The 14,705-nt window shown below is 46.7% G+C and overlaps 2 protein-coding genes across 2 annotated transcripts in view; one reads left to right on the forward strand and one right to left on the reverse strand.

Moving 5' to 3' along the window:
• Positions 1-579, forward strand: part of DYRK4 (dual specificity tyrosine phosphorylation regulated kinase 4) — a gene marked incomplete at its 5' end in the record, with an annotated part of 36,238 nt that extends 35,659 nt beyond the window's left edge. The window contains one exon of the mRNA XM_081957124.1: positions 82-579. Within this exon, the coding sequence (XP_081813250.1) occupies positions 82-341 (260 nt within the window). The 3' untranslated portion in view covers positions 342-579. The remainder of the gene's footprint in view (positions 1-81) is intronic.
• A 3,629-nt stretch (positions 580-4,208) lies between these two features.
• On the reverse strand, positions 4,209-10,022 carry AKAP3 (A-kinase anchoring protein 3; the record flags this gene model as incomplete). Its single annotated transcript, XM_081957964.1, has 3 exons — positions 4,209-4,364; positions 5,501-7,600; positions 9,915-10,022. 3 exons carry the CDS (start codon positions 10,020-10,022, stop codon positions 4,209-4,211), a joined length of 2,364 nt encoding a protein of 787 aa, XP_081814090.1.
• Positions 10,023-14,705: the final 4,683 nt, after the last annotated feature.

Genomic DNA, 14,705 nt, shown 5'->3' on the forward strand with positions numbered 1-14,705 from the left:
GGCTAATACACGTGGCCATTTGCTTCTCTCTGGTTTTAGTCTTCAAACAGAATAACGTTTTGGCTCTTTCCTGCTTCGCAGGTGACGTCGCTCGGCAGCAGTCCAGCACAGAAGTAAAATCCGACCCACCTGAAAAGTTACCTGCTTCGCATCCAAAGCTTTCTCCCGTTGCATTGTCTGAAGAAATAAATAAAGAGGAAAACCAGAGCTCAGCTAAACAAGAGACTCCGGCGAAGGAAGGAGAACCTCCAATGGACAAAGTGGCTAAAAGGGAACACCGACCGGGGAAAACCTTGCGGAAAAATGCAAGCATCTTACCACCCATTAAGTACAAGCAGTGATTGGACCTCTCTTTCCGTGCAGTTTCTAGATAAATATTTTGCTGTAACGTGTTCAAGAACAGAAATTTAACGCATCTCTCTCTCTCTCTAACCGTGGTCTGTGCGCTTTTATTGGCGGTGTTGGGCCTTGAGATGGGACTACACCTCCCGGTCTCCCGGTTTCTAATAAACTGAATTCACACGTGCCGGATGTCGAATCATGGACTCGTAAGAAACTGGTCAGGCTCCCCGCCCCCACCCCCCACCCCCAAAAATCATGCTATGAAATATAGTAATTTGTTTATTCAAGCAATAAATCGTGGTTTATTCATTAAAGCGAGCTGAACATTTATCAGGGAACTAAAACGGCATGAATAGATCTGTAGATGAATCCGTGACGTGCAGTCAGGGGAGGCAGGGGAGGCACAGCCTCACCACTGTCATCACGAAAAGAAAAAAAAATGTAGAAGGAAAAAGGCGAGAGCTGAGGTCAGGCTGAGCTAGTTGCTGCCTCACCGTGGATGGCTTAACTGTTTAAAAAAGCCTCTAAAAAAGTGCCCTCTACTATGAGGCAGGAGAACTGCATGCCTCATCTAGTCTGACTTTAGGCATTTTATGATCACTCGAGCAGAGTTAAGCAAGGGTTAAAAGCCTAAAAATTCCTGATGTAGGTGAGGCACGCAGTTCTCCTGCCTCATAGTAGAGGGCGTTCGTTTGGGTGGGGCTTCTTCAGAGGACCCGAGGCAAGAGCAGAGTTGAAATCCTCTCTGCAAACAGCTGGAAAAGGTACGTGTGGATCGGAGGGATGGGGAGGAATTCAAACTTCAAACTTCAAAATGTAGTTTGATTGCAGGCAGAGCCACGTTGCCTTTTCAAACCTGTAATCAGTGAAGCTGGGCTGGATCCTTCCGGGACTGGGGGAAAGTGTGTGTAGTCCAATTCAACATACGTACGTGTGTGTGTGTGTGTGTGTGTGTGTGTGTATGTGTGTTTGAGAGAGGGGGAGGGAGAGAGAGATGGAGGAAGGAGGGGAAGGGAGAAGAAAAAGAAAGAAGGAATATAGAAGGCTGGGGTAGGCTCGGACAAGGGCTCTGTGTCAGAGGCAGAGATGGGACCAAGGCCACTTGGCAGTTCTCAGCTGCCTTCGGAGCTGACAGCAGTGAGGCAGAGGAACAGCTGGAGCCTGTTCCCAGCATGCGCATGTGCAGAGCTGCCAGAAGAAAAGAACAGCTAAGAAATCAGGCTCGACCTGGGAGTAAAGCCACAGGTGGACAAAGAATAGCTCCTCACAAGAGGAGCGACAGCAATTTGTTTATTTGTTCGTTAGTTCATTTCAGGAGTGTGAAGATCTGTCCGTGAATCTCCGAGACTCTGTGCCAAATCTTTCCTTCCAGAGCATTGCGTTTGAACAATATTGACATGGCAGCTTTCCAAGCTAGATAAGGTCTGTGGGCTAAGTTCACCTTTGGAAGTCTGTTTACCAGGCCTTTGCTGAATGTGAATGAGGAGGAATTCACATTCGTTTAATAAAAGGGGTTTTGACGGACCAGGGCTCTGCTTCATGCTTTTTGGTGAAGCCTAGGTCAGAAAACTTAGTTGCTCTTTTCTGCACTCTTTCTGAGTGTCACCTTTTTTGTATCATGGTAACTAGAACCGGACATGGTATTCCAGTGCAGTATAAAGTGGTACTAAAGAGCGGTGCTGCCACAGTGGTTAGAATGCAGTACTGCAGGCTACTTCTGCTGACTACCAGCTGCCAGAAGTTCAGCCGTTCGATTCTCACCAAGCTCAAGATTGACTCAGCCTTCCATCCTTCCGAAGTTGATAAAATGAGGACCCAGATTGTTGGGGGCCATGTGAGGTTTACATTCCGCTGAGAAAAGTTATTGCTACTATCAATTTACACGATCTTGAAGTTATCCCTGATGATGATTCACCCCAGGATTGCCTTGGCATTCGAGGCAGTGCAGCACACGGCTGGCTCATCCCATGTTTCCCCGAAAGAAAGACCTACCAGAAAATAAGCTGTAGCATGATTTTTCAGGATGCTCATAAAATAAGCCCTACCCCAAAAATAAACCCCGATTACGATTGTCAGCCAGACAGATGCATTTACCATAATTCCCCAAAAATGAGACCTAACTGGAATATAAGCCCTAATGCATCTTTTGGAGCAAAAATTAATATAAGACCTGGTCTTATTTTTGAGTAAATACGGTACATAAGGGTTGGTCTACTAGAATACCTAGATCCCTCTTAGAGTTGAGTCATATACCACCTACTCAATGCCTGTATATACATTTTTTGTTGCCTCTGTATAAGTTTGGTCCCACTCTCCTTCCTGGATTTCATAAGAGCAATTAAGACTTGGCTGTCAGGCCTGCAGCCATTTTTTCTTTTGGATCTTTGGCCTGTCACACTTTCTATTATTCTACTATGCCTTTTCTATTGTGGGGAAATGGGAGGGAGGATTGTATGGAGTTAGATGCTATGCAGCCAAAACAAAATTCCTTTCTAGAAAGCCAAGGACATCCTTTGTCTCTGCACCTCTGCACCTGACTGGAACTGGGTGGGTAGAAATGCCAGCATGGGAGTGGAAGATTAGACCATGGGATGGACTTGTGGGTGTGGGAGCAAGATCTTGAACTTTCAACTGGGTGGGGAAAACCGGGATGCTTTCAGATTCGGGTTTTCCCAGATGTGCCACCATGGCTCTCTTCATAAATTGGAACTTTGAGCAATACTTTGCCTTGGACTCTGATTTAATTTTGGATGCTATTTGGAGCGCTGACTTTAGCTTTACCATCCAACCCAATAGGAAGGATCGCTTTGTGTGTAAGGAAGGAATTGCAGAAACATGATTTATTAAAAATTTGTTTGTGGTTAATCCCTTATGATTAAGTTTGAAATTGTTATATATTAGGCTATATATTATGGGCTTCATCGTTATTATTTTTTATGGAGAGTTTTGTATTCTACAATGAAGATGACTTAAGGAATCATGCACAAATAGTTCAGCGTGCAAATGCCACTCAACATCTAACAGGCAGCAGATTGCTGAATATAATCCAGGGTAGTCCTCAATTTACAACAGTTCATTTAGTGACTGTTTGAAGTTACAATGGCACTGAAAAAAGTGACCTATGACTATTTCACACTGACAACGGTTGCAGCATCTCCATAGTCGTATGATCAAAATCCACACGTTTGGCAACTGACTTTTATCTATGATGATTGCAGTGTCCCAGGGCCCTGGGATCCCCTCTTGGTGACCTTCTGACCAGCAAAGTCAATGAGAAACCCAGTTTCACTTAACAACTATGTTATTCACTGAAAAAGTGCAGTGATTCACTTAACAACAGTGGCAAGAAAGGACATCAAATGGGGCAACATTCACTTCACAGCTGTCTCGCTTAGCAATGTCTACATCTCGAGCTCATTTGTGGTCACAAGCCGAGAATTATCTGTAATAGGTGGCATGGCTGCGAGGCCAAAACGGCTGGGGTGTCACTGGAATGCCATCGGCATTGACAAAATCCCCGTCGGTCAATTGTGAAAGGCAGCTTTACTCAGAACAGCTTACAACCTTCAACCATCAAACATTTACCTCTGCCTATCTCAGGTCCCTGAGAAGGACAAAAATACCAAAATCCATTCTAAACCCCGGGTGATTGTGCGACCAACCGCAATAACAACAATAGGCCTAGAAATAACACTTTGCACCGACACTAAGTATTTCCTTCCTTTATTCATTTCACTGCTCAGCAGGGGTTGGGGGAAATCAGTAAAACTCATATCATCTTTGACCAATGAGTGCTGTATCGAGGAAAACTAACGGGGCAAGGAGAGGCCGAGACCCAAGAGGCCGAGACCCAAGACATGCTGGGCTTACAGGTTTTGAAGCAGCCAATCCAGGACTGGCAACCGCACAAAATTGCCCAGGGCTTCTCCTAGCTGCCTTTCCTTCTCATACTTCAGCACAGATTGCATGACATCTCCCACGCTGTAGTTTCTGTCCACAGCCACCGTGGAGAGTTGTTGGAGCTGCAGGAGAGGATTAGAGGAAGAGAGAAATGGTTGAAGAGGTACAGTCTTTGACTCACAATCACAACTGAGCCCAACATTTCTGGGGTTAAGTGAGGCACTGTCGCGCCAGGGGCCGGAAGGAGAAGTGGGCCGGCGGCCATGCGGGCTCTTGCTGGATGGGGCTGCTGGAGCCGTCGCCATGAGGTGAGGCAACTGGCTGTGGTGGCCCTGAGGTAAACTGGTGTGGGGTGCGTGAGGCATCTAAAAATAAATAAGACACCCACTGAAAATAAGCCCTAGCTCTTATTTTGGTGCCCAAAAGAAAGCAAGACCGGGTCTTATTTTGGGGAAAACACGGTACTTCATGTCAAGAGTGATTTGCACTTTCATCTACATTTGTCTTGACAATAATGAGGAGGGGGGGGATGGAATGTAGTGGTGGGAGAATGGTATTCAAACATCCATCGGCTTCTGTAAGACATTGCTGGCATCTTAAGGACACACCGAGCAGATGTCTCGGCATGGCCGGTTGTTTCCCATAACAAAATGAACACAAGAGATTAGTGGATATTTTGGATTGTGGGTGGCCGGTAGGGAAAGGGGGGATTAACTATGCTTGCTTTTGTGCGGGAAACGCAGAGCTGGTTCCGCTTTTTCTACGTCAATGTGGTTTATTCAATAAAGTTTTATACTCTCAGTAATGGAGTGGTGCGGTGGCCTAGAAGTGGGAGCTTTTGCCTCACAATCAGGAGGCTGTTAATTCGATCCCAGGTTAAGGGAGATATTTCTCTCTCTGACCACACTGAAAATATGTCTGCTGAACAAAACTCCGCATTGGCAACAGGAAGGGCATCTGGCCATTAAAACACTTTGCTAGCTCCCCATTCAGTTGCCCGGACTCCACCCCACAAGGGATTATGGGGTCATTAAAAGAAGATGATGAGAAAAATAATGTCCCAGGAGGTCCTTTTTCTGGATTCGCCAACTGGACAGTTGACGCATATGCATGCTTTCGTGGACTACTTGTCTACGATTATAAACAGGAACAGAAAAAGTGTTTCTGCTCCTTCAAACCTGAGCAGAAATCCAATGCCATCCTAGTTTTATCTTCTCACACGCTATTCCCCACACCCTCCTGGCGCGTCCAACTGTACCTTGTTCAAGGTTTCTTCATCATCATCCATGAAGTACAACATTGGGACGTTCAACTGAGAGGCTGCCACCCATTGGAGAATGGCTTGGAGTTGCTTGTTGTGAATGTTTTCCGGAGCGCTCTGGTTAGCCACAACTACCTTACGTCCGGTAGGTGTGTCTTCTCCGGACTCTGCTCTGCTTTCCAGATTTCCCGAGCATTTTGAATAGAAACCTCCACCCATCTCCTCTCCATCTCCGAGTTCTCCAAGTCCCGACTCAGGATTGCTGTATTTGGCGATCATCAGACACAGCTTGGTGACGGTATCGACCAGTTTGTCAACGAAGGGGCCGCTCCCTCCTTCCTTCTTGGCATCGCACTGGTCCAGAATCATTTTGGTCAGTCCGGCTATAGCATCTTCATAGGAATGGTCCATATCGCAATGTCCCAAAGAACCTAGGCCTTCAGGAGCCTTGAAAGCACTCTGGATTGCTTCATCAGCCATCAATGCCCCTGGACTTCCTCCTAATTTGTTGACGGTCTCATTGATGAGTTTCTGGATCAGCATTACGACCACGCTTGACATATCATTTTCCGCGTTCATCCCAAGCTGCTCGTCCTCACATTGCTTCAAAGTGTCGGACAGTTTTAAAGAGCCGAGGCCTTTATCTTGGGCTAAAAAACCCAGGCCGCCACCTGCCTTGCTGGATCGGCCCCCTTCCACTCCATCCTTCATGGCGTTTTCCTGCTGCACCAGATGATATTGTATCAGCAACAACGCCGTCACAATCAGGTCTCTCGCCCAAGAATCAGTGGTAAGATTAGCAAGGTCTGGGATTTCTTGGGTTGGCATAGGCTTGGGGGGCATTGCGGTTGTCCCTGTAGGGTCCTGATGTTGCTTCTGATGCCACATGTTGAGACCTTCTTTGATGATGTGATTGCCGACCGTTTCCGCACAGGTCATTTCCTTGTCTTTCATGGTTTCTGATTTCGCCGCTGAGAACCTCATGTTCTGAGTCTTGGTGTCTGTGCCCCGGCCGGTTTTGATGGTAGCAAAAGCCATGCTCTGAGATTTGGCTTTCTCACTGACCTGCTTTTGCACAATCAGAGCGTTGTGCAGGCGATTCAGCATGGCTTGGACAATCTCAGAGGCCTTTTGGCTACCTTGCGTGAAGAGGCTTCGCTTCACGGCAGAAACAAAGTCAGAATCAGTCATGAGGGTCCCAGTGACATCATGTAAGTTCTTCATGCAGGAGTCAATCAGGTCGGACACCACCTCCTTGGAGTGTTTCAGCAGAACCTTCTTCAACACGGCGCACGCAATGTTGGAATCGTTGACTTTGACTTTCATCGTCTTCATCACGGAGACCATCATGTCCGAAACCACATTGTTGGCGTAAACCAGGATCCCTTTGCTCAGCGAGTTGTTGTATTCGTCAGGCCCAAAGCGTTTCCGATGGTGGAAGCTTTTGCCCTCGTCCCTTTGAGGCTCGCTTTTATTGGGCACTTCCGTGTTTTCCTCTTTGTAATAAATGGTGGTTTTCTTTTTGGTGGTGGGGCTTTCTTCGTAGCGGCACTCGCACATCTTGGTAGGGCTGTGCTTGCTATCCTCAGTCCCCACCCCAATGGAGCGGTGGCCGTGGTCCCCAGCAGCGGCAAACAGCGTGTTGTGTATGCAAGTGGGGCTGCTTTCCGAGCGGTCGTTCATCTCCTTGCGCGCCATGGCGATGGCAAGGTTGGAAAGCCTGTTGCAATAAAAAGAGACTTCATCCGGGTCGGGATTGGGATTCGGCGAAGAGGAGCCGTCGCTTTCTTCATCCTTGGGTTCCTTCTGACAACCGGCCTTCATGCTTAAGTGGAAGTTGGGAGAACCCTTGTTGGAGCTGACATTCAGACTGAATTCTTCATCGCAAGTATTGTAGGGTGCCGGAGAACGGACATTGCGCTTGGGCAGGGTTTGACGTCCCTCGGACGGGTCCCTTGGCCTGGCTCTTCTGGCATTGTTACTGGCGTTCAATGCATCTGGGACACCAACGTCAGGCTTCTCCAGATCTTGCCGGAGTCTGCTCAGGACCTTGAGGGGATCAGAGGAAGTTTGCTGGAAAAGCTTAGCAGAGTCAGTCTAAGAAATGGCATAAAGGACTTTTTTTTTCATAACAAATCCCTCCCCGTTATGTCATCATAGGGAACTGGCACCAGTGGTGTTTGCAGGTGGTACGCCCCAGTACGAGCGTACTGGAGCCTGCCCGGAGCACCGAGTACCCTTCCGGTATGGTGCACCGGAAGTCCCACCCGCCCACGCTCCTTACCTGTCCTTTAAGCCTTTGGCACTTCTGCGCACACACACAGCACATATGGTGCCTGCGCGATGCTCCGCCGAGCAGCTGGAGCATCGTGGAGGCTTGTGGAGATGTCGCAGGCAGGTACGACGCATGCACGCGCCACACGCATCCATGTGGGTGACACCGGGCCTGTTCCAACCTCCAAATCCCACCCCTGGCTGGCCCCACCCATCCTGCGCCTCCCAGGAGTCTCCATGCGGCCTGTTTTGGATGCGAGGTAAGTGTAGGGCCTGTTGCGAAGGCTCAGGGAGAGGGGAAAACGGGCTTCCTGGAAGTTACGGAAGCCTGATGGAGGCAGTTTTCGCCCTCCTAGAGGCTCAAGGAAAGCCTCCGGAGTCTGGGAAAGGCAAAAACAACCCCCACCACCGCCACGGTGCAAGAGACCAACTAGGTCACACTCACCATGGCCACACCTGTCCAGCAACTGGGCAGAGACCCGTGGCTGAAATCTTTGATGCCCATCCAAGGAAGGAAGGAAGGAAAGAAGGAAGGAAGGAAGGAAGGAAGGAAGGAAGGAAGGAAGGAAGGAAGGAAGGAAGGAAGGAAGGAAGGAAGGATTAATGAATAGAACTTAGACTTAAAGGAGAAGGAGACATTAAACCCAGGATGAATCAGATATCAAGACTTGAAACTTCAGATCCTGCTAACCCAAGATTGAAAACTCAGGGGAATCTGAGGTGAACAACAGGGAATCAAATCCATTATTTACAATATGCCTAAAATGTTTTTCTTACCCAGCAGAATGGAATAATAAAATGGAACAAAAAGGTGAAGATTAGGACTATGTAAGCACTGCTAATCGTCCCTTAGCTGACTCTCTAATGCCCTCTTAAGGACAAAGTAAATTATTCTGCTCCCAAGTTGACTTGATATAGATTTTGTGGTAAGAGCTGCGACTTCATTGCTCAAGCTGATATGGAGGAGGAGGGGGGAGGGGGAAGAAGAAGGAAGAAGGAAAAGAAGAACTAGAAGGAGGAGAAGGCGAAGGAGGAGGAAGAAGAGGAGGAGAGGAGGAGGAGGAGGAGGAAAGGTGGAACAGAAGGAGGAGAGGAGGAGGAGGAGGAGGAGGAGGAGGAGGAGGAGGAGGAGGAGGAGGAGGAGAAGAAGAAGAAGAAGAAGAAGAAGAAGAAGAAGAAGAAGAAGAAGAAGAAGAAGAAGAAGAAGAAGAAGAAGAAGAAGAAGAAGAAGAAGAAGAAGAAGAAGAAGAAGAAGAAGACAGAAGACGCTGGCTATGTAATGTCCTACTATAGAGAAATAACCCAAAACACATTTGAGAAACCTCTCCAGCTATAGCTCAGCACGATCAAAAAATGTCCTAGAAATATCTGATCGTCACCAAGGTGATATTCCTCAAGCCAGTCTCCTCATCCCACCCCAAGGACCACAGAAGAGGTGTTTGGCCTTCACCTAAAAACAAGAGCTGGCAGTGAGGCAGAAAAATATTTATAATCAGAAAAGCTGCTATTCTGTGCAACATGCCAAGATATCTTGTCAAATCCCAATGATGAAAACTGTGGCCAACCTAGTAGAGATTAAAAACCAAGTCCAACACGCATCATCTTTCACTCTAAATTCAAGGCGCGGAGGCCGGATTCTGGGCCACGGGGTGCTTAGAACTGTCCGCCCTGGAAACAACGAAGGACCGACCCGCGGTGCCTCTGCCAGTGAAAATGAAGCTCTGGAGGGCTGTGTGAGGACCTCCTGCACTCCATTTTCACTGGAAGAGAATTACAGGAGGCCATCGCAGCCAAAAATGGGGCTCGCAAGGGCCATGGGGAGCACTCCGTTTTCGCTTGCAGGAGCATGTCGCAGCCAAAAACGGAACTCGGAAACTTATTTTTGCTGGCAAAGCACTCGGGTCACCACAGGCGCCCCTGACAGGAGTGACGTCGAGGTGGCCATGCCCTCCCCGGGCCCCTGAGGGTAAACACTACCCTGCTGCGGCCCTCAATAAAAATGAGTTTGACACCCCTGCTCTAGATCCTACAGACTGAAGAATTTATTTGTAGCCAGCGGAAGAAGCTCGGATGGCTTCCTGGACCTCCATATCTGTTGTGCCACTAAGCTCACTGGCCGGACAGGCTGTCTCCTTACCGTCCAGTTCTGTTGCTCCTTCTCCTCCTCTTTCTCCTCACCGGGTGTGTAACGCTCAACTTTACACAATCCACTCTGACTCTGTAACCAGTCAATGTTCTCTGACATCTGAGAGGAGAAGAAATTACAGCTAAACGTGGAGGTTTGATGTTTTACCTTGATGGTGTCGAGCCAGGAACCTTCTTTTCCCACCCTGGATCGGGTTTTTTTTCAAACCCCAAAAAAATATTGAAGGGAAAACTCGAAGTATTGGAGGGGAGAAAGAAAAACAGCTCCGCCACTTACCAGTTTTTTACGGCCACGCGTGGGGCTGCCGGTGTCTTCTGTTTCTGCAAGACCACAGAAGGTGACACAGCATTAGCAGAGAAATTCAACATTTGGGTAAGCTCACATCATATAGATACTTCCTTTTCTGCTGCCACGAAATGTGAGTTAGCTGAGCTGCCTTTGGGGTTTTTTCTCTACTGTGGAGCCAGGAAATATTCGGGGTTGTCCCAAAGGCACTTTTTCAAGAGATAAATGGACTTTCTTGTTTTTATTTGAGGAGGTTTTGCTTCTCATCGAAGAAGGTTCTCCAGTTTTAACTTCTGGCTTCTTCAGAACTGCAGTATCCTTCCCTTGGAGTGGGGAGGGAATGGAGATTTTGCAGTATCCTTCCCTTGGAGTGGGGAGGGAATGGAGATTTTGCAGTATCCTTCCCTTGGAGTGGGGAGGGAATGGAGATTTTGCAGTATCCTTCCCTTGGAGCGGGGAGGGAATGGAGATTTTGCAGTATCCTTCCCTTGGAGCGGGGAGGGAATGGAGATTTTGCAGTATCCTTCCCTTGGAGTGGGGAGGGAATGGAGATTTTGCAGTATCCTTCCCTTGGAGTGGGGAGGGAATGGAGATTTTGCAGTATCCTTCCCTTGGAGTGGGGAGGGAATGGAGATTTTGCAGTATCCTTCCCTTGGAGTGGGGAGGGAATGGAGATTTTGCAGTATCCTTCCCTTGGAGTGGGGAGGGAATGGAGATTTTGCAGTATCCTTCCCTTGGAGCGGGGAGGGAATGGAGATTTTGCAGTATCCTTCCCTTGGAGTGGGGAGGGAATGGAGATTTTGCAGTATCCTTCCCTTGGAGTGGGGAGGGAATGGAGATTTTGCAGTATCCCTTCCCTTGGAGTGGGGAGGGAATGGAGATTTTGCAGTATCCTTCCCTTGGAGCGGGGAGGGAATGGAGATTTTGCAGTATCCTTCCCTTGGAGCGGGGAGGGAATGGAGATTTTGCAGTATCCTTCCCTTGGAGTGGGGAGGGAATGGAGATTTTGCAGTATCCCTTCCCTTGGAGTGGGGAGGGAATGGAGATTTTGCAGTATCCTTCCCTTGGAGTGGGGAGGGGATGGAGATTTTGCAGTATCCTTCCCTTGGAGTGGGGAGGGAATGGAGATTTTGCAGTATCCTTCCCTTGGAGTGGGGAGGGAATGGAGATTTTGCAGTATCCTTCCCTTGGAGTGGGGAGGGAATGGAGATTTTGCAGTATCCTTCCCTTGGAGTGGGGAGGGAATGGAGATTTTGCAGTATCCTTCCCTTGGAGTGGGGAGGGAATGGAGATTTTGCAGTATCCTTCCCTTGGAGTGGGGAGGGAATGGAGATTTTGCAGTATCCTTCCCTTGGAGCGGGGAGGGAATGGAGATTTTGCAGTATCCTTCCCTTGGAGCGGGGAGGGAATGGAGATTTTGCAGTATCCTTCCCTTGGAGCGGGGAGGGAATGGAGATTTTGCAGTATCCTTCCCTTGGAGTGGGAAGGGAATGGAGATTTTGCAGTATCCTTCCCTTGGAGTGGGGAGGGAATGGAGATTTTGCAGTATCCTTCCCTTGGAGTGGGGAGGGAATGGAGATTTTGCAGTATCCTTCCCCTGCCACGCCCACCAAGCCACGCCCACAGAACCGGTAGGTTAAAAAAATTGAATTTCACCACTGTTCCCACCTGCTACAATTTCCATCACTTCCTGCTGTTGAGGAGGCTGGTAAGGAAGGTCTACTGTCCTTCCCTCCCTGCGTATAACAAAAACAAGGACATATTAAAACCAAGACAACTCCAAAATAACAGAACAATTAAAAATAAAACCCAATCAGATCCTACAGGTTTACAAGATTTAGACTTCCTTTGCTGGCCCACCCCTTAAGGTAGAGACGGTTTGATATACGGAACGTACACGTCTTGGCCTGCGTTGACCACAGAATGGAGAAACCTGGCCTACCTCTAGAACATCAATGTGACCACTTACAAAGAGTTCCCCAAAAGCGGGCTTTTAGGCCAAGCTTCCAGGATGTTCCTCAAAGGCTCCCCACACTGTGGCCTCCTCTCTCATCCTCTCCTTGTCAGAATGGACCTTGGAGTCACAATGCCCAGGTGACTCTGCTGTTTCCATGGCAATCATCAACACCATCAGAAGGAGGCTCAGCAGTTAGCCAAGGCTTGGGAGGAAACTGGTGAAATGAGGAAAAATGTTGAGGACTAGTCCCCGGTGCATTTATGAGTTGGGTTTTACGGGGATTAAATTAGAGTCAACTTCTTTGCTCAAAGATGAAATCCACAGCAATGCTGGGTATTTCTTCCTGTAAAACTAACCTGACTGCCAAATCCTCCTATTTCTCAATTAATTAATTAATTAATTAATTCTTTTTCTTTCTTTCTTTTTTGGGTACAAGTTAAGGACCCAAAAGACTGAACTGTGCAATAGATCCAGGATGCACGTGGCTCCTTCATCAATTATTTTCCAGATGGTGGGCAATAGCATTTTTTTTTGTGTGTGTGTGTGTGTGTATGTATGTATGTATGTATGTATGTGTGTTACAACCCCTGGTATACCCAAATATGGGAGGGAACTCACTACTCCCCCTTTCTGTCTATCGGCTCACTACAGGAGACCATCCAGGCAGAAAACCATATTTTTAATGTTGCCTTTTTATATTTGTGTTGTATTTGTGCTGATAAATAAATAAAGGGAGACTAGCATACACACACACACACACACACACACACACACACACACACACACATATATATATATATATATATATATGAATGATGGATGGGTAGATAGGTAGGTAGGTAGGTAGGTAGATTAGAGAGAGAGAGGTGGATGAATGGATGGAGGATGGATGGATGGATAGGTGATAGATGGGTGGGTAAGTGGATATATATATATATATATATATATATATATATATATATATATATATATATATATATATATATACACACACACATATACACATACACACGTACATACAAACAGACATACACACCCACATGCACAATATATACATATTGTGTGTGTTACTTGTCCCAGCTTCTCCCAACCTAGCAGTTCGAAAGCACATAAAAATGCAAGTAGAAAAATAGGAACCACCTTTGGTGGGAAGGTAACAGCGTTCCATGCACCTTCAGCGTTTTGTCATGTCGGCCACATGACCACGGAGAACGTCTTCAGACAGCGCTGGCTCTTTGGCTTTGAAACGGAGATGAACACCACCCTCTAGAGTCGGGAATGACTAGCACATATGTGCGAGGGGAACCTTTACCTTTATCTTAGATGGAGCTCTAGATATTGATCCCTGCAAAATTGAAATTTAATTATATTCATTATTATATATGGAACCCGAAATCACAGCTTTTCTTATTTTCTTTTTCTTTAGCTGGTGTCGACTCACATTCACATCAAGTTTTTCCATAGAACCTAGGATGTTGTTACGTAGCAATGCAGTAGATATGTCGATCCAAGTAGTGTGGACTTTTCTAATTTGACAGATGGAAATTCTGTCAATGTTCAGATGTCTAAGTCAGTGGTTCTCAACCTTCCCAATGCCCGTGATCCTTTAATACAGTTCCTCATGTTGTGGTGACCCCCAACCATACAATTGGTGTCTTGGTTCCTAAGACCATTGAAAATATGTGTTTTCCGATGGTCTTAGGCGACCCCTTGTGAAAGGGTCATTCGACCCCCAAAGAGGTCCCGACCCACAGGTTGAGAACCACTGGTCTAAGTGTTTAGACTGGATTTGGCATTTTTATCCACCTATCAAGTCCTTCCCAAAGACCTGAGATAGGCAGAGGTGGATGTTTCATGGTGTCAAAGGTATTGTTGCGGGATGTAAGCTGTTCTAAGTAAAGCTGCCCTTTGCAATTGACCGATGAGGATTTTGTCAATGCCAATGGCATTCAAGTGATGTTCCAGATATTTTGGGATTGCATCCAAGATACTTATTCTTATTGGTACCACCTCTGCTTTCCTTGGCCACAGTTATTCTACTTCTATTTTCAGGTCTTTTGTGACTTTTTCCAATTCTTTTTCTTCTATTCTGCTGTCTCCAGATACTACTGATACCGTATTATTAAATCTATGGAAACACAGGAAGTTCCCAGTACTGGTGACTATTTTATTGATTTGTGGATGACTTTTTGCTGCTACATTGTTGGAAGATTTCAATGATTTTCTGAAAATATTTTCCAGCCTCCTTAAATAATGCTTTTGTAGCAGTGCTTTTCATACAACAAAGGTTTTGCTGGATGTCCAAGCTATTGTATTATTACGGTCCTAAATATAAACTAGATAGTATTTTCAACTGTCAACTCTTAGGAGTGACTTCTTCACAGCAATTATACATTTTATAATTGTATACATTACAGTTATAAATGTACCTCTTTCTCTAAAATGTCACTTCTCTTTCTACAATGTATCCTTTCCAAACATCAGCCATAAATCATAAATCCATCTGGTTTTCCACAAAAAGTCCTTAAGGAGTTTCCAGA

This window comes from Natrix helvetica, assembly GCF_964273705.1.
Source record: "Natrix helvetica genome assembly, chromosome: 6".
Taxonomy (NCBI): domain Eukaryota; kingdom Metazoa; phylum Chordata; class Lepidosauria; order Squamata; family Natricidae; genus Natrix; species Natrix helvetica.